Source organism: Etheostoma spectabile, unplaced genomic scaffold, assembly GCF_008692095.1.
Source record: "Etheostoma spectabile isolate EspeVRDwgs_2016 unplaced genomic scaffold, UIUC_Espe_1.0 scaffold00006419, whole genome shotgun sequence".
In the NCBI taxonomy this organism is placed as follows: domain Eukaryota; kingdom Metazoa; phylum Chordata; class Actinopteri; order Perciformes; family Percidae; genus Etheostoma; species Etheostoma spectabile.
Window position 1 is genome coordinate 43,151 of NW_022603378.1, and position 27,731 is coordinate 70,881.

The following is a 27,731-nucleotide window of genomic DNA, read 5'->3' on the forward strand; positions in this document are numbered from 1 at the left end:
CAGCACTGAGGTAACTGTTGGTGCAGATAAAATGACCTCTGCAATGTCCATTCATGGTTCTCCTATAATAGTTTCATGTTAACTTGTTCTTCCAAAACTATTCAGCAAGAGCCAACCAACACACTCGGCTGTTTGTGTCATGGTTGGGGTCCAGCTGGCCGGGAGTATTTTCTCAGCCTTTTCTATCATCTTGCCTTGTTTTTTCCTCCCCCTCTCCTGTCCAAAGCCAGCTGATTGCCCAACCTGCCTCCCGTCTACTATCAGCGATCCTCTCCACCACACCTGCTCATCATCACCTGCTCCCACCGCTCACACCGGCTCATCTTCATCAACCTCAGTATATCTACCCCGGCTCTTCACCTGATCGTTGCTTCCACTGCATTGGTGAACTTCTTCAGACAAACTCCTTTTAATATATTCCTGTGTTTTTATGTACTCACCTTCTCTGTGTTCTCCTGTCAGTTTCTCTCTCCTCCGGTCAGATGGCTTTGGACCCGGGACCCTCTCCCTCAGCGCCCCCTCATCTCTCCTCCTCGTACCTGTGTCTCCTCCTCGGCCCGCAGCCTGGGTTCCTCCCGGGTCCCCCGTCTGCTCTCCTCTCCTGGTCACCGAGCCCCCACCTGTCCTCCTGTCCACCTGTCCACCTGTCCACCTGTCCTCCTGTCCACCTGTCCTCCTGTCCTCCTGTCCACCTGTCCTCCAGTCCTCAGCGTTCCGACGTCCGCCCCCCGCTCCCTCTCCCTACCCTCATTCTCCTTAATAAACCCCTTCCCAGTGAGCCGTGCGTTTGAGTCTGTCCTTCTGTCCCGTAACAGTTTGACCCTTACTTACACAATGAGTAATGTGTTATTTGTTGGTTTCTGGGTAAATGAAGTTCAGAATGCATTGTGGTCTAGTTTTCATATTGTAGTGAGCTGGTATTTACTAGAATATCAGGAGTAACCTGAAATGTTCTTCAAATATGAATTACAATTCGGACCCTAAAGTAAAAATGGTTGACCAGGTAACAGAGCCCTAAAACGTGAATAATGACTCATTCCAGACACAGAATATGTAAATATATAATTTACAGGATAAGGGGGGGGGGGGGGGTTCAGTTACCTTCTTTCACCACCTGCTGGTCAAAAGGACTCATCACTGCTGTTTTATCCCCCCTCAATTTAAAACTGATAATTAATGAATTCACTGTTTTTTTTATTTATTTTTTTACATACGACCAGTTTTAAACAATTAAAATATAATAACAATAACAACCAATAAAATACTAAATAGATACAAAGAGACTTACTGTCTGAGACAACTATCTTATAAAAAATGTATCCCACATTCATCAAATTTAAATATTAAAATTGTCTTTCTCAATTAGAGAATAACTGTTTTACATCAAACTTTTCTATATTAAAAATAACGTTTTCTGATTGGCTGATAACATCTACTGAAACTGAAAGATGAAAGGAAACATAAAAAGGTGGTGAGTTTCTGTCTCTACGTCCTCAAATTATTTGTAAATAATATATATCTATATAAATATAGATATATATTATATATCCAACAATGTTTGATATCAAATACTAAACATCACAAGTTTCATTGTGTTGACCAGAACTTTATGAGACTGACTCACATTCAATGTTTCAACACATCAACATATTCACAACTTTAACTTTGAGTGCATACTCTGTTTTTTATGTGCGTGAATATATATATATATATATATATATATATATATATATATATATATATATATATATATATATATATATATAGTATAAATACTGTATTTATATCAGAGTGTTTCTAGTGAGGCAAGGACTAAGACTATAATATAAAATGGTATAACAACAACAAATGATGATTTATTGAAGGACGTTGAGCAGAACAGACTCAAAAAGCTGCTGATGAGCCGGTGAAGACACTCGGAGAAAACTCATTAAAGCAGATATATTTATTAATATTTGAGAGAAACTACATCAACCAGGGAGTGATTTCATGAGGAACAACAGAATATAATAAGAATAAGTCCCTTTTTTACATTGTTGTTATTTTGCTTCATTTCCACACAAAGAGAAACATATAGACATGCATTAATATGGAGGAAGATGCAGAACCACGAGCAGTTAGATAGTTTACACCAGGATGACTGCTACCTCTCCATATATATATATATATATATATATATATATATATATATATATATATACATACATATATATATATATGTATATATATACATTCGTATATAACAATATAACGGCATTAATCTGTTCTACAAATAAAAATTCAAAGTCAGATTTAATCAAACTTGAAACACTGTGATGTGCATGTTGGAAACATACTGAATGCACATAATGTATAATGATGATAATAATAATAATATTAGTAATAATAATAATAATAATAATAAGTACATTGTAGGTAGAAGTGAGAGCTAATTGCAGTTATTTTCTTTTATTTTCCTGCTGTAAGCCTTAGTGGTTAAATCATTGAGTACCAATAATATCTCCAGCCTTTTCAGATCTAAATCTCCATGTGAGGAGGACGTTCCCGTCAGGAATTACCCAGCATGCATTCTCTTACTTCATATTAAAGGACTCTCTGATGCTTGCTTCTGCTTGCTCATGAGTGATCTCCTTCCACGTTGGAGGAATATCAGCAGGCTCTGCGCCATATGCTTCAGCAAACTGCTTGTTGAACTTTGCCAGTACATATTTCCAGTAGTCTGATGCCTGAAGACTTGCATCTGGAGTGATTCTCCAGTCTGGGAAAACATCTCTGTAACTCTTGTAAGGGTGATATTCACCCTTTGTAGCATTGCAGCTAAATTTGATGCCACTGATCACAGAGGAAGAGCATACGTCAGTGGCTAGTTTTTTTGTCTTATGCCACTTGAATCTACCCAGACCCTCAGGCCGATGTAGGGAAGTCCAGTGCTCAGTGTGGGACCTTCCTCCTGCCTCACAAGGTGCTTTGCAGAACGGACACTGATGACCACATCCAATCAGTTTGGTGAAAAGCTCATCCTGAGGATTCACATGAAGGTTTTCTAGTTTCTTTTGGATGTTAGTGTCTTTAAACCTTTCTCCAAGAGTGTTCGCCATGTCCTTCACACACTCTGTGAGCCAGTGAGCAAACTGTTCCTGGTCTGCTTTGTTCAGGATCATGAAAGCACCAAAGGCATCCTGGGAAATGACCAGTTTATCACCAAGTTCCTGACAGACATTTCTAACAAACGTCTTCAAGTCGCCACTCTTTTCTGTTTTAGCTTTGTTGATGGCGTTATTTATGCTTCTGACACTTGACTGGAGATGCTGATCCTCAAACTGAAACAACGTAGACGGATTTGAGAAGTGTTCCACTATTTGATCGAGTGTCCATTTCTTCACATACTTCTCATATGAACAAATATATCTCTGATAGTTTCTGAAGTCATCCTTTGAGAGCAAATCCAGTAAAACTGAATACTGGAAGAACATGCGTGTGCTGAACTGCTGGCTTGTTGACATTTCACAAATGATATCAGGACCCAAGGAACGGTTGACAAAGTCTTCGACTGCAGGCTTCAAGCAGCGGTTGGTGAATTCTTCGGCCTTCTTCTGGCACTGGTCTTGGTCATGGAACACATCTCTAAAGTCAGCTCGGAACTTTTCTTGGTTTTGATTCAAACATCTGTAGGGATCGTTCATTTGTATGAACTCATCGTGCATCTTCTGAAACTCTCTAGCTGCAAATCCACAGATGTGCTGTTTCAGAGAAACTTCAAACTCGTTCTCTCTCTCCATCTTAACATCCTGATTGTTTTGCAGCCTCTCATCAATCATGTGTAGGATCTCCTGGATGTAATTGTCATGGTAGTTGTTCTTTTTTTTCAGTTTTTCAGTCACAAACTGTGTGCACTCCATTATGATACGATCAGCTAGGTTTTGCAGAGCCTTCACGTGATCTTTAATGTTGAACATCTTGCTGAATGTGTGTTTAATCGACTCGTAATATCCTGTAGCTGTGTATGTAAAAGGCTTAAGTCCACAATCTTTTAATTTTTTTTTACTTAATAATTCACAAACATGACTCCCCTTATGAGCTAGATTTTCTCTCAGGTAGTGGGACACACTTGCGATGACATTTGTGGCCTTTTGTTCAGGAAACGATAGTTCATTTACCATTTGATTCCACATCTTATCAAATTCTTTGTCAAGCTCGTCGTCTGTCATCTGGACTTTTTTCTGCCGACATTGTTCAATCAGTCCATTTACTCTCTTTTCTAATTCTTTTGTGTGGTTCTCCTTGATTCTATCAAGTTCTGCCATTCCCTGTCTGATGTCAGATGCTGATTGAGCTGATTAAGTACAGAGCGCTCCATTTCTCGTCTAAGGCTCTTTGCACTGTTTGCAAACTCCTCTCTGTATTGTTCAACTAGATAGACATGTCCCTCTGTTTTCTTGAAGTACTCTGTCAGATTGTCAAGGAGTTTTGTCTCCCATGTAGACAGCATTGTGCAAGCTTCACTTCTCAAACCTGTGAGAAGTTCTTCCATGTCAGATGCCTCAGATTTCACAGTGACTGTACCGTAGTTGGAAATTCTTGTTTCAGATTTCGTCACCCATGTGTACATTTCTTTTTTGAATTCCCATTCCCATTTGTTGAATTCGGTGCAGAGCCTCATGTATGCATCCGCCACTAGGCTGTTTCTGAAGCTGAAGATGAAGTTTTCATGCTTTACTGCATTCCACAGGCTTTTCATCCACTCTGTAAACTCCAAGATATTATTAGCAGATGACTCACAACGTCCCAAAATTTGGATTATGTTCTTCTTGAGCTCATATACAGCTTCACTGTACCCGGCATTGACTGGTGCCATTGGTGGGTTTCCATTCCACAGTCCAGGAATGTACCAGTTCCCAGTGTCTGGACTGTACTCCATCACATCAGTGAAGCTCTTGTTCTCCTCTTTCTTTTCCATTTTGGCTGCTGCCTGCGTCATCTCATTTAACTGTTGCAAGAGCAGTTTCCTGTCTCGTGAGTTCTTCTCATGGGCTGAAACATCTGACACATTCTGGTGAACAAACTGACATTTGGGCCTTTTGCCAACCTCTTTCATTCTGAGGAAGGCATGCACAACTATCTGTAGGATGTCCTTCATTTCTGTTGAATTCTCCATTGCAATATTGATGATGGTGATATCACTCAGCCCCACAACAAGTGTTGCAAGCTCATTGTCGTGCTCATGGCTATTGTCCAGTTGTGCAAGCTCTGGCGACTTCAAGCCCTCAGTGTCAATGATCAGCATGAAGTTACAGTTGAGTTCTTTTCTAAGATCTTCACTGATTCTGATGAGCAACATAAAGGCACCTCGAGTGCATCGGCCACTGCTGACTGCAAACTGCACTCCAAACATGGTGTTGAGGAGAGTGGACTTCCCTGTGCTCTGAACTCCAAGGACTGTGACTACCAGTATCTTGCTCTCGGGGGGCACCATGTCATTGAGCTGAGACAGAACGTCACTCACCCATCGTAGAGGTATGTTGGATGCATCTCCATCTACAAGCTCAAGAGGGAATCCATCAAGTAACAATTCTGCACAAAGTTTGGGCAGATGCTGTAACTGTTGACGTGATTGGTCTGTTTCTGGAAGGGAAAGTGAAGCTTCATAGATCTGACCCATTTCACGGAAGAAGTGTTCAGTCCCCAGTGAGCTGTTGGAAAGTTGTCTGTCAATGTCTTTGATCTCCTCTCTGTTCTCAGAACTTTTGCATTTTTCTTTGTACTGCTCCCTGAGACCAGACAGTTTTTCTTGGGACACATTATCGAGGTTCATTCGCATCCATTTCAGGAAATAGCTCCTCTCCATCCCTGGGCTTGATATTGCGCTGATGAAACATCTCATTGCTTTTGACATGTCATAAGAGTTTTGTTTTTTCCTAAGTTCTGTTTTCTGTACCTTAAGATCACTTTTGTACTTTTCTATGTCCTCAGATCCAACTTTTCGAAGCCGGAATTCTTCCTTCTCTAAGGAAGTCAGTTCCTTCCATATTTGGCCTTGCAAGGGTAGCTCAGCTTCTTTATATTTGAGGATATTTTGAATTTCTGCAGTGATCCCATCTGCATTTTTCTTTGCATCCTGGCACTCTGGAGTGTCTTCATCGACCTGGATTCCCAGGTCACGGGCGATGTCAGCCATCTGCTCCATTCTCATCTTCATCTTTGAGTTCTCAACAACATTACCGACTGTTTTCCGCAGGATTTTGACAAAGTCGGCATCATTTTGCTTATCCTTTAAAAGGATGTTGCTGTTATTTAAGCCCAAATTGGTTGCTAACTTCTTTAGAGCATTCAAATTGAAATTCTTGCTTTGAAGGTTACCCACCAAGAAGATCTGTGCCTTGTGGTCTTGGTTGCTAAGTAGTTTACATTCAGAATCCAGAGTGTCGAAGAACACAAACACTGCTGCAGATGTCTGACACAAAAAAGAAAATTGTGTTTCAAACAAAGCAATGTCCCCACGAAGGTTAGCTACAGCTACTGGCTCCCTGAAAACATCCATGTTTTCACTCCCACATGGAAGGTACCAAGTCATTTCAGCCAGTCCATTGGATATTTTCCTTTGACTGTCACCACACTCCATATTATGATGAACAAAGAAATCATGGTATTGCTGGGGATTGCTCAGAAGCTTATTGAGGATCTCTGACTTGGACATTGAGCTTTCACCCAGTCTCACAAAAGATATCATCGGAAGTTCAGAGAGAACAATTCTTTGTTCAATGAAGCCCTTGGATTGTAAAAGAGACTGAGGTCTGTACTTTTTAACAATATCTCTCATGGCCCAAAGCATGAGTGTGCACTGATTTGTGTCACAGTTAGGAAGCAACAGAGGCACAGCAAACTGACACATGGACATTTTGAGGGCCATTTCCTGCCGTACAAAACCATCAGAACACAGAAAGAGAGCAGTGATCATGTCAAGGGGGTTTAGCATGTCACCTGAATTTAGAAATTTGACCAGATTATCAAGATCTAACTCTGTATTCCCTGACGGATCATCATAGCTGGACTCACAGACTGATGTACCTTTCACATTCCTAGCGGTCACATTAACCATCATCAGTTTCTTCAGAAAATACCACGGAAGATCTGAATTACACTTAGCAGGGTCATCAGTAATGGTCTTCTCATCAATCTGGAGTATTGTGCTCAGGGACAGCTTCTCTGTGTAGTGCTGCTCCAACCCCAGATCCTCCAATACGCCTTCTAGGTGTGTCTCTGTAGAAATGACAATTAAATAATAATCCAATCACTGGTTATTTCAATAATCCATAAATTGATCAAACTTAATTTTAACATATACTCAGTTGTGTATGAGGTACACCTAAAACAAATGTGGTCTAATACAACAACCTGGCCTTCACAGTGATACGTTGTGTTGATTCAAATGTCATTAGTTTCTAATTTATCTTTTTATTTTGGATTACAGTTTTGGTGAGTTCTGTTCCTGCTGCTGTCAACAAATAATGCTCTTCCAGAAACATTTTGGGAAACACTTTATTTGAAGGAGTTTGCATAAGACATGACACGTCATATCCATGAAGGAGTCTTCATGAATGTTTGTGTCTGTTGTCATTAAGTCTGATTGATAAATTGACATCTTCAATGCTAAGTTTGCATTGTTTGAGATGTTTGTGTTATGACGACTTGACTTTAAGCAATACAGCAATCTTTGTTATGACAACTGCGTTAATGTCAACATAAATATCTCATAGCAGGCCTATTCATAATATTTTTACATTGGTTGTTATGAGACCATTATAATGTGTCAAGAAAACATGTCCTGAAAGTTATAAAACCAGTTTAACAGCAGTGAATACGGTGCCGGGGGATTGATGGTTGACGTTTGAGTTTTGGACAGATAACATTGATAAAACACAACGTGTTTACTTATGTTTAGCTCCTATTTATGCAAGGTTAGCTTTTATTCATATAGAAATCGTATTTTATGAAATATGTATGAACAATAAATATCTCATGATGAACGAACCATTAACGGTGGGGGCGGCTGTGGCTCAGTGGTATCGGATCGGAAGGTTGAGGGTTCAATCCCTGGCCCTGCAGTCCCATGTCGAAGTGTCCTTTGGCAAGACTCTGAACTCCAAGTTGCCCCTGATGCTGCGCATCGGAGTGTGAATGTGTGTGAATGTTTATCTGATGAGCAGGTGTGTAGATGTGTGTGTGAGTGTGTATCTGATGAGCAGGTGTGTAGATGTGTGTATCTGATGAGCAGGTGTGTAGATGTGTGTGTGAGTGTGTATCTGATGAGCAGCCTCGGCCACAGTGTATGAATGTGTGTGATGGTGAATGTTTCTTTTATGATGTAAAAGCGCTTTGAGTAGTCGTTAAGACTAGAAAAGATATATAAATACAGCACATTTACATGTAACTAATGCTCAATAAATTATGAATTGTGTGTAGTTAATATAAAGTGTTACTTCAAATGGTTTCACTTTACTTGAGGTCGAGGGAATTTTTCAATGCATTGTTATAATGCCATTTGACTTTGTAATCAACCTTTATGACACCTTGTTGATGTTCCAATAGTTTCAGTTTACTTGAAGTCAAAGAAAAATATTTATGACACAATTATATTGATCTAATGGCAACCAATGTAAAAACCAACCATTTATGACAATTTAATGTAATGTTAACACATAAAGCTAAACAGTTTCTCTAAATTTGATAAATAGGCCTGCGATGACATGTTCATGACAGGTTGCTGTCTAGGTTAATGTCAAGTTGTCATAACAAAGATATTGACTGGCTATATTGTCTTGCTTAATGTCAGGTTAGTCATAACACAAACATCTCAAACAATGCATTAAAAGTGTCATTATTTATGAAATCACACTTATTAACTTATATAACAGGCATAAACAATAATAGAGACTCTTTATGTTCATGACAGCTTTCATGTCTTATGCCATTATTTATGACGTCAATATTTTTCAAATGTTTTTTTGTTGTCTATAAGATACATCTAGGTGAATAAAATAAAACATTTTTAATTTCATTCTTACTCAACTTGTCACTTTTATCTGCATCATAAATTTCTCGTTGACATGCACATGTGCGCAGACACACTCGCACAAAACACTCATTTTGTTTTTATTTTTCATGTTTTTATTTAAAATATTTTAGTACTTTTTCATCACTATTATGTACTCATCTACTTAACAGATATAATTGTTCTGTGTTTTTTTATAATGTAAAATCTTTATAATAAATGTAATCAATATTAAGGTGGAGGTCTAAAATAACCCCTTTGGGATTTCTGCCCTGTAAATTCTTAGGTTGGTTTATTTGGCCGTTTGAAACTGGGTTTTTCTTTTGTCACGCTATGGAATTGTGTTGAGACATTCTGGCGGGTGTCTTGAACGCGTGCACTACAGTTATATCAACGAGGGTACACTAAATATTGGGGGTGGGGGGGGGGAATCTCAGTATAATGTAATAGTTAAACTGCACCACAAATACCAGCCTAAATAATAAGTTGAATTAAAACACTATTAGTAAATAGTAACATGCTAATCTTAATGAACGATAACTGCCTTTGGGTCTTTATCCCTGTTGCCCTGCATAACCAGCTGTGACTTTATTTTGAAAATTCATTCTTCAATATTTTGAATTGCCATGATGATTTTATTTAACTTACTTGTGTTGACAGATGTTACTGCTGGCTTGCTTATTCTTCCATACCTAAGTTGTGCAGAAACCTGGAGAGAGTAACACACTCCTGGATTCAGGTTGCTGACAGTCAGGCTGTTTGTGGCCGTTGACATCTCTTGCACAATGTCTCCTTCACTGTGACAAGTCACAGTGGAACTCTCCACTTCACCATCGGGGGTGTCCCAACGCATAGACAGGAACTCACTGTTCACACGATGGACTGTAATCTGGACAGGAGGGGGTTCTGTAGGAACAATAAAATGGTATTACTTATAATATAAAAATCATATTCCGTCATGTTTCTATTTAAAAGTGTTGCTTGACTGCCAAGTTAAAGAGGTGTGGTAAAAGACAAAGCCTAACTATCTACCAGGTAGCTGTTCCTTTTGTTGGGAAATGGTGGAATCTCAAGTTTACATGAACCAGTCAACAATACAAACACAGAGTAAATTTATATATAGTACATTACACATATTATATGTAGCTGACATGTGTGACCACTCAGTTTGATGTGTTAGTCCGCCTGTATCTTACCTTGTGGTTCTGGGCTGGTCCTTGATAGTTTCTCCACCAGATCATTCCTATTAATCTTCTTTAAAACCTTCTTCACCACTTCTACAGACTGATGGCTGAAGGTCTGTATGATCTTATCCACGGTGTCCAGCCTGTCTGCGTTTTCCAGTTGGTTCTTTGGGATGGCTGGGAGTATTCCCAGGATGTCAGGACTCTGCAGGAACAACTTGAACTCCTTGAATTCTTCATCTGACAAATCTTCCAGTGTCTCCAAAAGCTTCTCTTTATCAGACATTATCTCCGTCTTTGACACAAGTTTTCCCTGAAAAACAGAAAGACTTGAAAATGTACATCATGGTGAGTTTATCATGGGGGAAGAGTTGAGTTTGTATTCATAGATAATTTAAATGTTTTAGAAGCTTCTTACTAAAATATGATTAAATATCCTCCAACAAAGAATTAAATCAGTCTATAATATGAACAGGTCTCAGAGTTTTCTTCAGTGAAAGCATAGAAACACCCCGTCTATTATTGGAGTGTAATAAAGTTTCTGATTGGTGATGCAGACTTCTCTGTTGGTGGGACACATCCCTGCAAACATGATGGGAGCGAGGTCTCGCCTCCACCACAGCATCAGATGCTGAGTAGAACTGCCTGGGGAGCATCAGCAATGTTTATCGGGTGCTATCTAGTCACTATGACCCTCTGGGGGTACTTCCTCCTACACCTACAAGCCAAGCTACTGGAATAACGTGTTCCATCCTGAGGAGCTCCTGACAGCTCCAAACCCATAGATATCCGAACTCTCCACCCTGCCACTGATAAGCCTGCCTCACTGCTACATTCCTGCTGGACCAGACGGATGCTACCCATTCAGGTTCAGGTTCAGGTTCAGGTCACTTTATTGGTACCCGTGGGTAAACTAGGTTCAAAGTCTAAGAGGCAGGACATCCTTAACGCTTTGTAGACCACCACATAACATGCAACCCACCAAACATTACAACATGTAATAGAGACAGTAAAAATGGATAAAAAGCATAGGAAACAGTACGTGACCAAAGTGCTTGTGCGGTTTGTGCAAATAATTCTACAGTTTGTTCAACAGAGGGATTGCTGCTGGGACAAAACAATGTGAATGAACAAGATTGTTGAATCTTGTCCCTTGTCAGGTGAAAATAGGAGAAGAAGAGGTGGGGCCTAATATTCCTTGATGATGGGTGTTAGCCACAGCCTTAGCGGGGGAGAACCCCAGCCTGATTCAGCTCCTTGCTACGCACCACTGGATTGATTTTAATCCACCAGCAGCAGTACCACACTTTGGAGGAGCATGGGAGTGTGAGATTTGGTCAGTAAAGTCCACCCTGCGGGCCACCAGTGGGTCCCTGACAGTCCCAGAAGAGGTCCTTCAGTCTCAATGAGGTTAAAAACATGTGTCCTCCGACCAGAGGTGGGTAGAGTAGCCAAAAATTGTACTCAAGTAAAAGTACTGTTACTTCAGAATAATATGACTCAAGTAAAAGTAAAAGTAGTCATCCAAATAATTACTTGAGTAAGAGTAAAAAAGTACTTGATGAAAAAAACTACTCAAGTAGTGAGTACCTGTTGAGTAACGTCTGATTTATTCTGTAACACAAGGATCAATCAGACCGACAAAGATAAAAAATAATCATCTTTAGGCAAATTATAGTTCATCCAATCAATAAAATAAATTTAAATTAATTTATTAATTACAAAATAGCTTACTTTAGAGACTTGTCACATCAAATTTGGGGATGGATCTGCATGTGTAAAACATACTTTATGTGACCTAAAGACAAAGATCCACCTCTCCACAGCAGAAACTACAACCACCGCTACGTCTCCTCAGGTTAGAACCACCGCTACGTCTCCTCAGGTTAGAACCACCGCTACGTCTCCTCAGGTTAGACCACCGCTAACTCTCCTCAGGTTAGAACCACCGCTACGTCTCCTAGGTTAGAACCACCGCTACGTCTCTCAGGTTAGAACCACCGCTACGTCTCCTCAGGTTAGAACCACCGCTACGTCTCCTCAGGTGAACCCACCGCTACGTCTCCTCAGGTTAGAACCACCGCTACGTCTCCTCAGGTTAGATGTGTGATTGTTGAACGCTGACATGTCGTTTGTTTTGTTAGACCTGAACACACCGCATAACGTAGCTGCTGTTTCGCACTATTCCTAAAAGTAACCGTGCTTTCACTATGAGGCCGGGGGGGGGGGGGGTTCTCTCCTGGTCTGCGTTGCCTTGGCGACGTTTGGAGTGAACGTCTTTGCTTTGCTACGACTGTAAAGCTAACCTGTCCGGTTGCTGAAACGAGTATGGTCACGTGACTGCACAACGACGTGTGATTGGTTAAGCACAGTCACGTGGTAGAGCCTTCAGCGGAAGACTCTCTCTCTCTGTCAAAATAAAACATTAAAATGAGACTACGCGGGGGTAAAAACAAGACGCGTAGTAACGAGTAACGAGCTCATTGGAGCCTAATGTAGCGGAGTAAGAGTACAGTTTCTTCTTCACTAATCTACTCAAGTAAAAGTAACGTATAGTGTTTAAAAACTACTCCTAGAAGTACAATTTTTCAAAACTTACTCAAGTAAATGTAACGGGAGTAAATGTAATCGTACTACCCACTACCACCTCTGCCTCCGACATTGCTGAACTCAGTCCTATCACACTGAATCACCTTCTCATGGTGAGGCCCAGTCCCTCCCTACCTCTCATGTGGATCTCTTGAGCAGAAGGTGCTGGAGGAAGAACCAGATCCTGACTGACCACTGCTGGTCTAGGTCCATCAGGTCCTATCTACTAAGTATGCTACTGTGGCAGAAAGGGCAGACGATAACATACTAACTCATCGTGGACATCGTCGTCATGCTAACCAACACGTCCACCACCACGTAATCAGGAATATTACTGAAATATTCACTTTCATTAGCCATGAAAACAGCTCAGAGGAATATTGTATTTTTTTTGGAATAAGGGCAAAAACCAGAAAGGGTGCATGTAAACGTAGTCAGTGTTTGCGTTTGTTTCATAAACAACTTTATGACACATATCTGCCCATTGCTCTTTAATATGATCCATCTACATGTCTGATACTCCCATTTAACAAACCATAGAGTCCTTTACAAATCAGTTACTAAATACTCATAATGAAGTCATTATGAAGGTCAATGCTCAAATACATACACACACAAAGCTGCAATATAATTAGAGAAATAGGATAATAAAAAAGAAAGAAAAGAACATAAAGTAATTTAACTTGTAACATAAGTTCCACTTACCAAAAACATGAACTGTTCATCGCACACAAGAACCGTGTTTCTTAGGCAAGTCTGTCTGGAAAACAAAAAAACATTTGTCTTAAATGAGTTTAAACATGAAAAGGACTGAGATGTCTTCCTCATGAAGATGTACTGAGTTCCTAATTGGATCAGAACCATGCAGGTCGTGTGTCATACTTTAGGAGGTGTTCCTCCAGAAAAATAAAGACATGAATGGGGGGGGGGGGGGGGGGGGAGTAGTGTTGCTGCAGCCTGTCATTGTTATGAAGTTGCAGTATTAACACACACGGTCCCTTGTGTGTTTTCCCTTTTTATTATCTCCATGTAGGTCAGGGGGCGTGGCCTCTCTTCACGTGCACTGCTCATGAACCCCAGCGGCGTCGCACCAACAACTCTCTGGTATATGAGCTACTGCAACTAAATTTATTCCCTCAACAGATTTACAGATTTAGTTACAAACTACTTAAAATGATTTCAGAGTTATTAAAAACTTGTTTAAAGATTATTTATGTCATGTTTTAATCAGCGCATGGAAATAAGATTTTAGAATTATTGAATCCATATAGGTAAGTTTTTTTAGTTTAATAATATTTCTGTGTCATGTTAAACATTTTGGCCACTCCCACATTACAAGACACCATAAGCTTATTTAGCAAAATCATGAATACAAATTACACACACACACACACAGACACACAGACAACACACCACCACACACACACACACACACAGACACACGGACCACACACACACACACCCACACATACACAGACACACACACACACACACGACACACACCCACACACAGACACAGACACAGTATATATACACAAACACACACACACCACACACAAACACACACACACACACACACAGTATATACACACACACAGACACAAACACACACACACACACAACCACACACACACACACAGTAATATCTACACACACACACACACCACACACCCACACACACGACCCACACACACACGAGTATCTATATATACACCACACACCGACACAAACACACACCAGTTTTTATATACACACACAGACACACACACAGTATATATACACACACACAGACACACACTCAAACACAACCACACACACAAACACAAACACACACACACCCACACCCCCTCGTCTACAGATCCTGCTGACTGAGAGCTTTCTTCCTCCCCTCTTCGTCTCCCAGACGTTCTCTAGATAATTAACTCATTTATGATTCACAACAGCCATCTCAGTCTTTGAGCGTCATCCATATTTACCGAAATTAATCTCTGCTTTTATCTCACAAAACAAAACATGTAACTCATATTTTATATGATTCAAACACAGGGGAGAGTTCCCTCCTCTCCATCAGCATCTCGTCCTGTTTCAGTCAGAGGTTAACACCACATCTCCATGAGCTCATACAGATCTTTGACTAATTATTCACAACATGAGTCCCTGTGCCATATTCTGATTTAATCATTACAATAAATACACAATTTTGGCTGAGCCCATCTATCATCAGCCCACGGTTCTGTCTCCAGCAAACAGAGATTCTTTAAATAAAAACAATATTCAGCTTTTCATTATTATATCTGAAGATAAATGCAAACTGTTTTGTAAGTGTGGATTGTTTAATAATCTTTTTAATTTTAATTTAATTAAAATTAATTTAAATAAAAAAATATGTATTAAAAAACTGTTATGGTTTGGGGTTTTTTGGGGTTATTTTTCCCTCCTAGCCTCCTTGTGTGTGTTCTTGGTTTTCTCCGGGGTCCTGTGTCCCTGTCTTGTTCTCCTGTGTCTGTTTGTTCTGCTTTATTTTGGTAGTCAGCTTCCTGTCTAGTCTTGTCCTGTCTTGTCTAGCTTCACTTTGTCTGTGTGATTGTCCTGCCCCGCCCTAATGTGATTCACCTGATGTGTCACTTGTTCCCCGTTACCTCATGTATTTAACCCCTGTGTTTCCTCTGCTTCTTGTTCAATCCTTCTTGTTTGCTCGCCTGTCTACTCGTTGTCCGTTGGCCTGCTCCTGTAAGTCTCCTCGTTGGTTTTGCCAGCCTGCCGTTTCCCTGGGAGTTTGCTGCTTACCTGCCAGTGTTCCCGCTCTGTGCTCCCTTCCTTCTGCAGTTGTGTTTTTCCCCGTGAGTTTCCCAGCCCTCGGGCTACGGCTTTTTGTCCCCCCTGTGTCCCTGTGTTTTTCTTGTGTTTTTCGGGACGTTTTTGCTCTGTTTTTTAGTTAATAAACCATTGTGAACTGTCGTCCTGCCACACTGCGTCTGGGTCCTCCTTCTGCATCCCATTACAAAAACCCATACTTACAAAACAGTTTGCATATATCTTCAGACCAAGGAATAAGAATGTGTTTATCCCAGAGAGAGATGTTCCTGGTCCTCCTATCTGTGTCTATAACTAGTAAAACATAACCGGGTCATACATATCTTCCATCGAGCCGAAACATGATTCCCACTCCATGTCTCAGACTCCATGTCTGTGCACCCAGAAAATATCTTATGGCACTATTTAGATCTAATTTACCATTAGATATATTTCTAATTCATCTAACCCTACAGTATAATCATGTATAGGGCACACAGAGGCTTTAAACCGGTTAGAATCAGTTAGAAAACTCATATCCTTCAGATTTCTGCTTTTACCAACGACTCCTCCCAAAGCTCTACGTGCTGGATCAGCTAGAACCTTCTCTGGAACTCATATGTTCATCACCATAGAAACATAGATATTTATGAGTCTGATAAGTTCAGCTTTCAGACTCATAGATGCATTTGTAGTTATTTTGGAATTGTTTTGGTTTTCTTTCTATAGATAAACAGTCTCCACTTATTACACCAATCATTAATATAGGATAGCATCCGCTGCATTTTATCTTCACATGATTGTTGCTACACAGAATAAGCAGAATCAATACAGTATAGTTATGTAAAACATATAAATTAAAGTAATTCCAGTTCTAAAGTGTTCTTACCGGTGCTGTTGGTCTGTGATGCTGAGGATGCGGAGACAGAGACAGAGACAGAGGACAGTTTATATATCTGCAGAGAGGGGAGGAGGCTCTTTAAATCATCAGTCTAACCGGGGGGGACGTGAGGGAGGAGTTCTCTTTTCCAGTCTCCTGGCAGGGTCTGTTATGGTCCCACAATATAATCTATTGATTAGTGGACACAGACAGGTTTATCTGGTTTTTCCGTGTAGGTCAGCACGTATTTTAATTGATGTATTTCAATGGGAAGCTTCCTTCCTGACCACAGCACCTTTCTTCCTGCCAGTCAGCTGCAGCACATATATATATATATATATATATATATATATATATATATATACAGTGGTGTGAAAAAGTGTTTGCCCCCTTCCTCATTTCCTGTTCCTTTGCATGTTTGTCACACTTAAGTGTTTCGGAACATCAAACCAATTTAAACAATAGTCAAGGACAACACAAGTAAACACAAAATGCAATTTGTAAATGAAGGTGTTTATTATTAAAGGTGAAAAAAATCCAAACCATCATGGCCCTGTGTGAAAAAGTGATTGCCCCCCTTGTTAAACATACTGTAGTTCAATTTCTCTAGCCACACCCAGGCTGATTATTGCCACACCTGTTCACAATCAAGGCATCACTTAAATAGGAGCTGCTTGACACAGTAAGGTCCACCAGAAGATCCTTAAAAGCTACACATCATGCCGAGACCCAAAGAAATTCAGGAACAATTGAGAAAGAAAGTAATTGAGATCTATCAGTCTGGAAAGGGTTATAAAGCCATTTCCAAAGCTTTGGGAATCCAGCGAACCACAGTGAGAGCCATTATCCACAAATGGAGAAGACATGGAACATGGTGAACCTTCCCAGGAGTGGCCGGCCGCCCAAAATTACCCCAAGAGCGCAGCGACGACTCATCCAAGAGGTCACAAAAGACCCCACAACAATGTCCAAAGAACTGCAGGCCTCACTTGCCTCAGTTAAGGTCAGCGTTCATGCCTCCACCATCAGGAAAAGACTGGGCAAAAATGGCCTGCATGGCAGAGTTCCAAGGAGAAAACCACTGCTGAGCAAAAACAACATCAAAGCTCGTCTCATTTCTCCACAACACATCTTGATGATCCCCAAGACTTTTGGGACAACATTCTGTGGACCGATGAGACAAAAGTGGAACTCTTTGGAAGGTGTGTGTCCAAGTATATCTGGCGTAGAAGGAACACTGCATTTCATAAAAAGAACATTATACCAACAGTAAAATATGGTGGTGGTAGTGTGATGGTCTGGGGCTGTTTTGCTGCTTCAGGACCTGGAAGACTTGCCGTGATAAAAGGAACTATGAATTCTGCTGTCTACCAAGAGATCCTGAAGGAGAATGTCCGACCATCTGTTCGTGTACTCAAGCTGAAACGAACTTGGGTTCTGCAGCAGGACAATGATCCTAAACACACCAGCAAGTCCACCACCGAATGGCTGAAGAAAAACAAAATGAAGACTTTGGAGTGGCCTAGCCAAAGTCCTGACCTGAATCCTTTTGAGATGTTGTGGTATGACCTTAAAAAGGCAGTTCATGCTCGAAAACCTTCTAATGTAACTGAATTAGGACAATTCTGCAAAGATGAGTGGGCCAAACTTCCTCCAGGACGCTGTAAAAGCCTCATTGCACGTTATCGCAAACGCTTGGTTGCAGTTGTTGCTGCTAAGGGGGGCCCAACCAGTTAGTAGGTTTAGGGGGCAATCACTTTTTCACACAGGGCCATGATGGTTTGGATTTTTTTTCACCTTTAATAATAAACACCTTCATTTACAAATTGCATTTTGTGTTTACTTGTGTTGTCCTTGACTATTGTTTAAATTGGTTTGATGTTCCAAAACACTTAAGTGTGACAAACATGCAAAGGAACAGGAAATGAGGAAGGGGGCAAACACTTTTTCACACCACTGTACATGAGTTAACCTCTGCCATCTGATCTTACACTGTTATGGTCAACATTTCAGTAGATTTACTCACTACCATGGAGACTAAATGCACACTTCCTGCTTTACCTCAAATATTAAAAGGTACTCCTAATAAACTAGTATTCAAATGAAATAAAACCATGAGTCTATTCAACAAGGTATGCTAAGTAGGTGCCAGAAATCACATTCCCTCTTAATCATTTGCTAGTGTGACCTAGTTTGACATTCATGCAAAAAAAGAATCTTTGAAGCGGCTAAGAGTTTTTATTTTTGAAACAGACTTTAAATTATATTCTAACAATTTAACAATTCACCATGAAATCCAATCGCGGCACGGCGGTCTTGGGGACAGTGGTGGAATGCCCCGGCACTTAAATTCAACTCAAATGTAAGAGTAACAATCAGCGTTTGACCTACAGTCTGCTGAGATATCTCTCTAGATGCAGAAACAAAGGGCAATCACACCATAAACGTTAAGACGCGTTAATAAAGATCCATATTTGGCCATAATCCAGTGAAAGGGTTCCAGTAACACAATTAAAGTGCACACATTATAATAAGATCAGGATCTGGGATTTGGGGTGTTTCCGTTTGTGTCTCTGGTGCTTCCACACAAACTTTAAATAAAATATCTATGCTGTTTTGAGTAAGATACAGGTTTCTGAATTCATCCTTTCTTCATTTTCTGGGTGAGCTGGTGAAAATCAGCGTCTATGTCATCGGCCAAAACATTTTAACGTTTGCTCGCTTAGCTGCAAGCGTGGACCGCCCTCATAGTCTGCACTGACTAGCTGTAGTTACTGAGCATGTGACTCCCAACATAGATGGAACAGAAGTGACTCTGTACCTAAAACAGAGAGCTCAACACACAGGGTGAAAAGAGGAGCTGCAGCAATGTGTAGTACAACAAAACATATGGTGTTTTCTGAAAATTATGTCTCAAACCCGCCGCGAGGAGGGGAGTGTTCTTTTTTTTAAACTAATAGGCGGTCTACCAGCAGTTAAAATCTTCCCACTGACAAAATAGGACACACAACACAGCTTGGTCTAAATGTAATTCTTTATTCTAGACTAAAACAAGGTTAAGACTAACAAACAACAAATATAAAAGAGACAGTAAGGAAGGGTTAAAATTCATATACTATACTAAGAGTCATGTCCTTATCGTTTATGGTTCAATGTTCGTTTCAGTCCAAGGCAGCAATGATGCAAACGGCAGCCACGTTTCACTCCCGGAAGCCGGGGTCCTTCTTCGTCTGGTCGGCGTAGCGTCTTCGTTGCTCCGTAGCTGGACTGGGAGGGAACAGAGAGAGAGAGAGAGCTCTCAGAACACAGATCACAAGCAGTACTTCACGCCACAACTCTCCGAGGTTAGCCGGCAGACGTTCCTTTACTGATCTGCTTTCTCGCGTTTCAGTCCTTCTCGGAGTGTCTATCGTAGACGCTTCTCCCGTCCGTCCACTCGTCTCAGCTACCGCTATCCTCCGTGTCTCTTTGGCTTCACTTCTCTTGCTTCGATTCTGCTCTGCTCTCCTCCTCTTCCGCCAGTTCCTCTTGCCCTCGCCCGTTGCTTCCCCGTGGCTTCTCTGTGGCTTCTCTCCCTCTGGCTTCTCTGAGCCTCTCCCCTTTTCACCGCCTTGTTCTCACACACCTGCCCTCATCAAGCCCAGGTGTGTCCACTTATGTAATTCTGAGCTTGTTAAGTCCGAGCGACAACAACAAACAGGGGGGAGGGTCTCCAGTCTCCATAAAGAAAACCCACCTAAAAACAAGGAAATAAAGCCACCACAAAACCAAACATGCAATACAACAAACTCAAGACATGCCACAATAAACCCAAACAGAAAACACAGCAAACACATGCAAACATATCACAGTGTAATCCACCTTTGACAATTACACATGAACCTATTCTGGTACAACCTCAAAATACAATTATGATCCTAAACTAACAGAATAGGGGCACTTTAAATGTGGTATGGTCAACCTCAGGGCATTTTATTTATTCTTTATACCGTTTTATAAGTGGAAGCTTGTTCATATGAGTAACAGGACTGAGGTGTTGCCACAAGATTAGCATCGCATGTAGCCAAGGGCTGTTTGACCATATGCTGTTTCAGTTGTAGAACCAGAATCCAATAATGCTGAAAGGATGACAGACTGAACATATTCATATGTCTAGAGACACAGTGAGCAGGCAGCAGAGAACATGGCCTCATTAGCAAAGAAACAACCAACAACCAGACATAAACAGAGTTAGAAACTGGAACCAACAGCCAGCTTACCACTTCAGTTGACGTAACAATTAAATGATGGTGAAGTGAAAACGCAGGAGCATATATAGGCTGCTGGAGAGTTGAGTTGATGAGGTGCAGCTGCTATTCATGAGCAGTGCACAGGTGAAGACTGGCCACGCCCTTGACCAACACACTCAGACAGAGGAGAGACAGTAACACAAGGGACTAGGGGAAATACACAAGCAACTGGAAATACTGCAGACCCACAACACATTGTTATGCATTCACTCTGCCTAGTGGCGACCCATTAGAACTGGGTCCACAAACCAGTTTGGGTCCCAGCCCTTTGGAAAAGACTAAATGAAACAATTACTTGTTAACCCTTGGATGGTATTCGGGTCAATTTGACCCATTTTAAATTTTAACAAGGAGAAACATGATTCAAGTAAATTTTTTCTACCTGAAAATTAACGCACTTTCCTTATTTCCTGTGATAAACATGTAGTCCTGACTCATTTCAGAAAGTATTCTGGATATGACACTCATATTTTTTCCATAGTGGATTTTTAACATGAATTATAATCTCATGACAAAAATGAAATTGAGATAAAGACAACATTTGTTAATAGATTATGAAGTAAACGGACAAGAGAGGGTCCGACAGTGAAGACAACACATTGATTAAATTCATCGCATAACACAGGCATGCTACTGAGCTAGCTTAGCACACAGCCATGCCACCTGACCTGGCCGAACTTCACACACTCCCTGTGGCTGATTTTAAATGTTTCTTCTTTTAAATGTTTAAAAACTTTAATCATACTTATCTAATAACAGCAGTACAGCTGACATTAGTTTAAGATCACTGAATGGTTTTTCTTTCTTCCAGAGAACTCATGTGGTGCTCCATCCTCAAGCTCCTGTGAAGCTGTTACATAACCCAAGTTCGTTTCAGCTTGAGTACACAAACAGATGGTCGGACATTCTCCTTCAGGATCTCTTGGTAGACAGCAGAATTCATAGTTCCTTTTATCACGGCAAGTCTTCCAGGTCCTGAAGCAGCAAAACAGCCCCAGACCATCACACTACCACCACCATATTTTACTGTTGGTATAATGTTCTTTTTATGAAATGCAGTGTTCCTTCTACGCCAGATATACTTGGACACACACCTTCCAAAGAGTTCCACTTTTGTCTCATCGGTCCACAGAATGTTGTCCCAAAAGTCTTGGGGATCATCAAGATGTGTTGTGGAGAAATTGAGACGAGCTTTGATGTTCTTTTTGCTCAGCAGTGGTTTTCTCCTTGGAACTCTGCCATGCAGGCCATTTTTGCCCAGTCTTTTCCTGATGGTGGAGGCATGAACGCTGACCTTAACTGAGGCAAGTGAGGCCTGCAGTTCTTTGGACGTTGTTGTGCGGTCTTTTGTGACCTCTTGGATGAGTCGTCGCTGCGCTCTTGGGGTAATTTTGGGCGGCCGGCCACTCCTGGGAAGGTTCACCACTGTTCCATGTCTTCGCCATTTGTGGATAATGGCTCTCACTGTGGTTCGCTGGATTCCCAAAGCTTTGGAAATGGCTTTATAACCCTTTCCAGACTGATAGATCTCAATTACTTTCTTTCTCAATTGTTCCTGAATTTCTTTGGGTCTCGGCATGATGTGTAGCTTTTAAGGATCTTCTGGTGGACCTTACTGTGTCAAGCAGCTCCTATTTAAGTGATGCCTTGATTGTGAACAGGTGTGGCAATAATCAGGCCTGGGTGTGGCTAGAGAAATTGAACTCAGGTGTGGACAACCACAGTTATAGTATGTTTTAACAAGGGGGGCAATCACTTTTTCACACAGGGCCATGATGGTTTGGATTTTTTTTCAGCTTTAATAATAAACATCTTCATTTACAAATTGCATTTTGTGTTTACTTGTGTTGTCCTTGACTATTGTTTAAATTGGTTTGATGTTCCGAAACACTTAAGTGTGACAAACAGGAACAGGAAATGAGGAAGGGGGCAAACACTTTTTCACACCACTATAAACCTATGGCTGTGGCCGGAGTCTTTCCCTCATTCCCTCATTCCCTCCTCCCTACCCTCTATATAAGAGAGTTTCATGTAGAAGACATGATGTAGTGATTGGACATTGCACAGGTCATTTTCTCTGTACCAACAGTTACCTCAGTGCTGTCGTACCAATGAAACCTCCACTGCTGTATCTACCGTAGTGCAGCAGTGGAAGCTGGGTCACCTCTAATATAATCCATTCATGGTTCTCCTATAATAGTTTCATGTTAACTTGTTCTTCCAAAACTATTCAGCAAGAGCCAACCAACACATTCAGCTGTTTGACCCTTACTTACACAATGAGTAATGTGTTATTAGTTGGTTGCTAGGTAAATTAAGTTCAGAATGCATTGTGGTATAGTTTTTATATTGTACTGAGCACTGATATTTACTAGAATATCAGAAGTGGCCTGAAATGTTCTACAAATTTGAATTTGAAGTAAAAATGGTTGACCAGGTAACAGTGCCCTAAAACGTGAATAATGACTCATTCCAGACGCAGCCTGTGTAAATATATAATTTACAGGTGCAGGGGGTGTTTCAGCTTCAGTTACCTTCTTTCACCACCTGCTGGTCATAAGGACACATCACTGCTGATTTACCCCCCCCCCCCCTCAACTTAAAACTGATAATTAATGAATTCAGTGATTTGTTTTCCTTTTAACAATTTTAAAAAAATTAGCAAAACAACCAATAAAATACTAAAAAGATAGAGACGAATATCTTATATAAAATGTATGCCACATTCATCAAATTTAAATGTTAAAATTGTCTTTCTCAATTAGAGAATAACTGTTTTACATCAAACTTTTCTATATTTAAAATAACGTTTTCTCATTTGCTGACATCATCTACTGAAACATTGAAGGAAACATTACCAAAAGGTGGTGAGTTTCTGTCTCTACGTCCTCCAAATATTTTATATGTATTTATCCTTCTGAGTAAAAACAGCACCTCTGATTCATAGTTTAATCATTTTTTAACCATAACAGCTATTGACTCACCAAAAGTTGCGTCTAAAACCTGACGAGTTAGTGGTTACGGAGGTCTCTTCCGGGTCTTTCTAGCCTCTACAAGTGATTTTCTATTGAGCCTGGAACTTCCAGTCTCTTTCGGAGTCGTTGGGCTTTAAATCCAAACTGTTACATCCAAGATTGATTTACTTTATGTCCATGATTCATCGCGTTTTGGCTCATTTCTACGGCTAGCTTGCAGCTCCGTCTCTCCTCTCTCTTGTTTAGGGAAACAAAGGTCCCAGTATGCCCATATGGCATGCCGTTTCACAGTCTCAGGTTTTTGCCCCATCGTCGTTCGTGCCGTTTGTTTTGCTCCTGGTGGCGTCCCTACTTGTTGGTGGCGCTGACTCATCACTGGTTTATGAGCGCCAGGCACTGTTCGATACCTGGGATTCTTTTGGGAGGTATTCCAGCGTCGAGGGTGGACGCGGTGCTGGTTCTCCACTCTTCCTGACTGCGGTGCCAGAGGAGCTTCTCCGCCGGGAGTCAACTTTCCTGCTTCAGGCGAGACCTCGCAGGAGACGTCGGCGTGCTTGCGGTACACGTTCTGGCAAGTGTGTGAAGTTGAGGACTTTGTTGAGAGGGACTGTTATGGACCCGATTGTTGGTTTGCCGGCTGGCTACAATAACTGGATTTGGTGCTTCGGTGTCGGTGTATTCAACCTGTTTGTCCGGGGTGTCCGAGGTCCGATCAGCAGTTTCAGCCCTTTTGGATTGACAGGAGGCGGTGCAGAGGAGGCGGGGTGTGTGTGAATAACCTGCATATACTGGACTGTAATTTGTCGCCGGTTGACGGAGAAATAAAAGTCCAGATGTCTTTTCTGAACGTTCGGTCATTGTCTAATAAGACATTTGTTCTTCGTGACTTCTTTAATTCCCACGCTCTAGATTTTATGTTTATATCTGAGACGTGGATGCGCGAGGGTGATGTATCGCCCTTGATTGATCTTTGTCCTCTTAACACCAGTTTTCTCAACACGCCGAGACTTTCTGGAAGGGGGGGGGGGGGGATTGTCTCACTTTTTTAGGACAATTTTAAGTGCAGACAGATTGTCAACTGTGATTCTTATTCTAGCTTTGAATCACAGATTTTTACTATATTTAAACCTTCTGTGGTTTTGATTGCTGTAATATATCGTCCACCTAAGTATAATGACAACTTTATCTCTGAGTGGGCTATCTAGATTTGTTTTTCATTATGAGAGGATTTTAATTGTTGGCAATTTTAATATCCATATTTGCTGTGACAATAAGCCATTAGTTAGACTTTTTAAACGTTACTGAGTCTTTTAGTTTTATACAACTTGTGTCTGAACCTACACATCAGCATGGTCATACATTAGATTTAGTTCGAAGTTATGGTTTGTCTGTGTCAAGTTAATTAATTAATTCATTGGAAAATTATAGACCTGACTTTAATTTGGCCTTCCTATCAAAAGTCTTTAAAAAAGTCATCTTGAATCAGCTTTTAAAATATTTGTCATATAATAATCTTTTTGAGTCGCTACAGTTTGCCTTTCGAGCAAAACATTCTCCTGAAACAGCCCTCACAAAGGTGGTAAATGACCTGGTGCTGACTCAGATTTAACATCTGGCCTTTTGTTATTGGATCTTAGTGCAGCTTTTGATACTGTGGACCACTGCTTTTTATTGGATAGAATCGAGAATTACTTCGGCATCTCTGGCCAGGTGCTTGAGTGGTTGAGATCCTACCTTTCAGCATGGGGTTCCACAGGGTTTAGTCCTTGGTCTCCTGTTGTTTTCATTATATTTAGCTCCACTGGGTCACATCATTCGTTCTTTTGGTATTGATTTTCATTGCTATGCTGATGATGTACAAATATATATGCCAGTTATTGCAGGAAATTCATCCGATTGGTTGAGCTGTCGACGTGCTTGGCTGCTGTGAGAAGCTGGTTATCAGCAAACTTCCTGCTACTCAATTCAGCCAAAGCTGAGATGATAGCTATAGGACCACCTAGATTAAGTCATTTTTATGACAATTTCACTCTGTCCATTGACGATTTGATCATTAAGTGCAAGGACAGAGTGAAGAATCTTGGGATAGTTTTTGATTGGTCACTTTCATTTGACTTGCATATTAAGGAGGTGACAGGTCGCCTTCTTTCATCGTCGAAGAATTGCTAATATCAGATCAGTATTGTCCCTTAAAGATGCCGAGGCCCTTATTCATGCCTTTGTTACATCTAGACTAGATTATTGTAACGTCCTGGTCTCGGGGCTGCCTAAGAAAAGTCTGCGAGGTCTACAGATGGTCCAGAATGCTGCAGCACGTATTCTTACTGGATCATCTAAATACAGACACATAACTCCTGTGTTGGCCTCACTTCACTGGGTCCCGGTCCAGGTTAGAGCAGATTTTAAGGTCTTACTTTTAACTTACAAAATATTGAATGGCCTTGCACCAGTTTATCTGTCTGATCTGTTAACCTCTTATGTGCCTTCTCGGGTGCTGCGCTCCCACGGGTCAGGACTGCTGACTGGACCAAAGGTCAGAAAGAAAACGGTTGGGGAGCGAGCCTTCTCGTTTCACGCTCCAACATTATGGACCAGTCTTCCAGTAGATATCAGACTGACATGTTCAACTGGGGTCTTTAAATCAAAGCTTAAGACTTATTCACCGCTGCGTTTGAGTCCTAAATGCTAATTTATCTTTGATGTATTTGTATAGTGTTATTTACTTTTTACTGTCTCGATTTAAAAAATGTTGTACTGTTTAATGTTTGTACTGTTACTGTATTTAAAGTGTATTCTTGCTGTAAAGCACTTTGATGGAAAGCAAATTATAAATAAATGTATTATATGTGGGAGATAACGTCACCCATCTTGTATGGAAAGCCAAAGGGGACAAAAAGGCCAATGGGGTGTATGGAAGGCCAAGAGGCGCACACATTTGACACGCATTTGCTTGTGTAGCATTGCTGTGGGTGTAATATCAATAAATATGACATTATTATGTTATGATTGGCATAAGTAAATGTCATGAGAGCAAAAGCGTCTGGACTTTCTTTGAAATAATGTCTGTATTTTGTCATCTGTATAATTAATTATGATTATTTCTTCACAGTGTGACTCCCAAGACATATGAGAAGTATTTTAGAGAGTAAAATGGCTTATTCATTACTTGTCTGTCTGTGATATCAATACATATCTGGAAGATTCTTGTTCCGTTTTATTTATTTATTTGTCTTTAAGGCCCTACAACCATTTTTAACATGCAAGTGACCTCACTGCAACCCAAATATTCTAATAACCCAGTTTGTCCTAAAAAAAAGCTTTTTTATAAAATAAATCCAGATGGACAATAAACTGTAAAAATGGCCTCAGGGCTCAGAGGGATATATATATCATATATTATATATCCAACAATGTTTGATATCAAATACTAAACATCACAAGTTTTATTGTGTAGACCTGAACTTTATGAGACTGACTCACATTCAATGTTTCAACACATCAACACATTCACAACTTTAACTTCAAGTGCATGCTCTATTTTTTATATATGTGAATATATATATATATATATATATATATATATATATATATATATATATGAAAGGACACAAAGAGAAACATATAGACATGCATTGAAATGGATGAAGATGCAGAGCCTGCAAGCAGTAAGCTAGTTTACACCAGGATGACTGCTCTCTCTCTCTCTCTATATATCTATATATCTATATATATATATACACACTGTGAATATAGTGTGGAATGGTACCTCTCCAGCTACCAGTCCACACTTACACTGCCCTCCAGTCCCAATATATATCTGTAAATACATTAAATCACTTAAAATAACAAAATAAAAGTACAACAGAAATGATCAACATGTTCCCACCTGACCAGGGTCATTAGGCATGAAGACACCAGGGTATATAATATATAATCACATATATAATATATAATCAAATATATAATCACATA

The 27,731-nt window shown here is 40.5% G+C and overlaps 1 protein-coding gene and 1 long non-coding RNA gene across 2 annotated transcripts; both read right to left on the minus strand.

The window, feature by feature from the left end:
• Positions 1-1,930: 1,930 nt before the first annotated feature.
• Positions 1,931-27,660, minus strand: LOC116678086 (uncharacterized). Its single transcript, XR_004329159.1, has 2 exons — positions 27,526-27,660; positions 1,931-2,147 (listed from the first exon to the last, which is right to left on the minus strand). It is a non-coding gene; the product is annotated as an uncharacterized LOC116678086 (long non-coding RNA).
• On the minus strand, positions 2,432-13,577 carry LOC116678084 (interferon-induced very large GTPase 1-like). The gene is given in 5 exon segments (XM_032508166.1): positions 2,432-4,330; positions 4,333-7,257; positions 9,698-9,955; positions 10,246-10,546; positions 13,528-13,577. Coding segments are annotated over 5 exon segments (5,250 nt in total). The 5' UTR covers positions 13,537-13,577; the 3' UTR covers positions 2,432-2,573.
• Positions 27,661-27,731: the final 71 nt, after the last annotated feature.